Source organism: Nicotiana attenuata, chromosome 8 (genome assembly GCF_001879085.1).
Source record: "Nicotiana attenuata strain UT chromosome 8, NIATTr2, whole genome shotgun sequence".
Taxonomy (NCBI): Eukaryota; Viridiplantae; Streptophyta; class Magnoliopsida; order Solanales; family Solanaceae; genus Nicotiana; species Nicotiana attenuata.
The window spans coordinates 36,736,981-36,739,332 of NC_031996.1; the positions used below are offsets into that span (position 1 = coordinate 36,736,981).

Here is a 2,352-nt window from a genome sequence, read left to right on the forward strand (position 1 = left end):
GACAACATTCTCAATACGTACGTACTGAGGCAGTAGATTTAACACAATAACATGAACAAGCTGGCACTTTCTTCAGCCCCGTTTGGCTATAAGTTTTTTCAAAATGAATTTGGGATTTATTTTCAAAACTCATGTTTGACCATAAATTTTGTTCATATTTTGGCCAAATCCCAAATCCCAAAATTCAAATCCCAAAATCAGCTATTGAGCTAATTTTGGGCCAAAATCCCAAAACTTGGGAATTATATACATGTTTTTCCAAAATAAAGTTGGAAAATATGTTTTGAAAACGTATGTCCAAACACATTTTCATCTTCAAACCAAACTTCACCCAAATCAGATTTTTCAAAATAAATTTGGGATCTATGGCCAAACGCTAGCTTCATAAACCCAAGTTCAAATTATTTGCTCCGTATAATACAAACATAGAACAATTGGTAGAGAACGTTTTGCTTCCCGTAGTGAGACTTCTCAACGTGCAATAGGATTAGTCAGACTCTAAAGCGAGTACCGTAACAATTTACTTTCTAGAATCGAGCAGAGGCGGAGCTAGCCCACTGACTACGGGTACGGCTGAACCCAATCACTTTGATCCAGATCATGTATTTGTCTTACAAAATTCATTGAATATGTAAGAATTGTAAATTTAGAACCCAATAACTTAAAAGACTAAAACCTCGAACCCATAAGCTCTAAATCCTAGCTTCGCCTCTGGAGTCGAGAAACTTATCATATAATTGGTCTGATTTTGATGCATACAAAACATTTCTATAGATGTGTTCTTATTTTATGTTTTCCCTCAAAATTCATAAAATCGAAGTATTGTGTACTGTGTGGTCACTTCAGATTTGAATAAGCTGCGAACAGCCCAATGACGGGTGAGGAGATAACGGTGATAAAGGCGGGAGGTTAAGCATTCCGTTAGTATTCTGTTCCCAAAGGAAGTTCCAACTTGACGGAGTTAATGGCCATGACTCCTCTTCCTTACACTTCTCCACTTTCTTCACTTCCTTCTCATCTCCACATTCTTCTGATTCTCTCCGCCGCTTCACGCTGCCGTCCATGGCGGAGCTTGAATACGACAGGTTCTTCCCCACCTCCAACGGAAAATTCAATATCGCCTTACTTCCACGCATCTTAAATGCGGCTCTATCGTAAGCCTTCGCCGCTTCAACTGCGGTGTTAAATGTCCCAAGCCAAACCCTAGCACCACGGCGTGTCGGATCTCGGATCTCCGACGCGTACTTCCCCCACGGCCGCTGTCGCACTCCTCTGTAATGCCTTTTCTCTTCAGTTTTCCGGTTCTGTTGCATAGTCACCGAAACAATTGAATTCGACTGAGTCGTCGAATTACCAAAACCGATCCACTCAAATTTCTTCACTGGTGGTAAATCAATTTTCAATGAAGGTTTCCGATCACTAACGTTACTCAACTTAGGTGATGTAAGGTCAATGATTACTTGAGATTTCTCGTATTCGGAGCTTGAAAGTGTTGGCTCCGATTCGAGTTTGATGAAATTGGTTGAATTATGCACTGAATTTGCCGATTCCGCGCTCGAATTTGAAACTTCTTTTCCAAATTGAAAGAAATCAGCTTCAAAATCGAATGAATCGGAGAGAAAATCAAAGGGAAGAGAGTCTGAACTAGCAGATTCGGATTGAGAGCTAGAACTCTCCGTCATAATATCACTACACGGCCTACTACTCGTTAGTTCCGCCCCAAATTTCAAAGTTTTTGGGGAGAAATCCCCGAGAAGATGGTTTCTAATTTTTTCCAATGCAAAATATTCATCAAAACATTCCATTACTGAGGTCCAATATATGAACTTGAGAGTTTCAAAAATTGAGAAATTAAAGATAATGAAATTGAGAGAAGCTGTAGAAGGAGTAGACTGAATTTTTCAATGGAGAGTGGATAGGGAAGTGGAAATATATATACGGATTGAAGATAAGGCTTTCGTCTAAAGATGATTTTGTCGCTATAGATTTGGAAGTTTCATTTCTGGTGCTTAAGGTCTCTCCGAACGAAGCTTCGGTCAAATGTGTTACGACTTTGTAATAATTTTCAGAGGACAAAGTCTTCTTTTGTTTCTGAATCGTTGGATCAGCTGGGGTTTTCGAGGACAAGGAAGATCAACGGTTCATATTTGTCACGAGGTAAAATCTTAACCATCTTGTCTGTTGTTTCGTTTCTTTCCTAGGTATTTCCAATAATTGGATAAGAAAAGTAGAAAGTGCTAAAGTCATTGTTAAGCAATAATTTGCTTTATGGTATAGTATGTTTTTATTTTCTATAGAGTATAATCATAGCTAGTTAAGTAAAATACATGTATGATGCTATTTATAAATTCT

At 38.5% G+C, this 2,352-nt stretch overlaps 1 protein-coding gene across 1 annotated transcript; it reads right to left on the reverse strand.

Annotated features, from left to right (window-relative positions):
* Positions 382–2,145, reverse strand: LOC109231268 (ethylene-responsive transcription factor 5-like). The gene has a single exon (XM_019396877.1). The coding sequence runs from the start codon at positions 1,803–1,805 to the stop codon at positions 843–845; it is 963 nt and encodes a 320-aa protein (XP_019252422.1). The 5' UTR covers positions 1,806–2,145; the 3' UTR covers positions 382–842.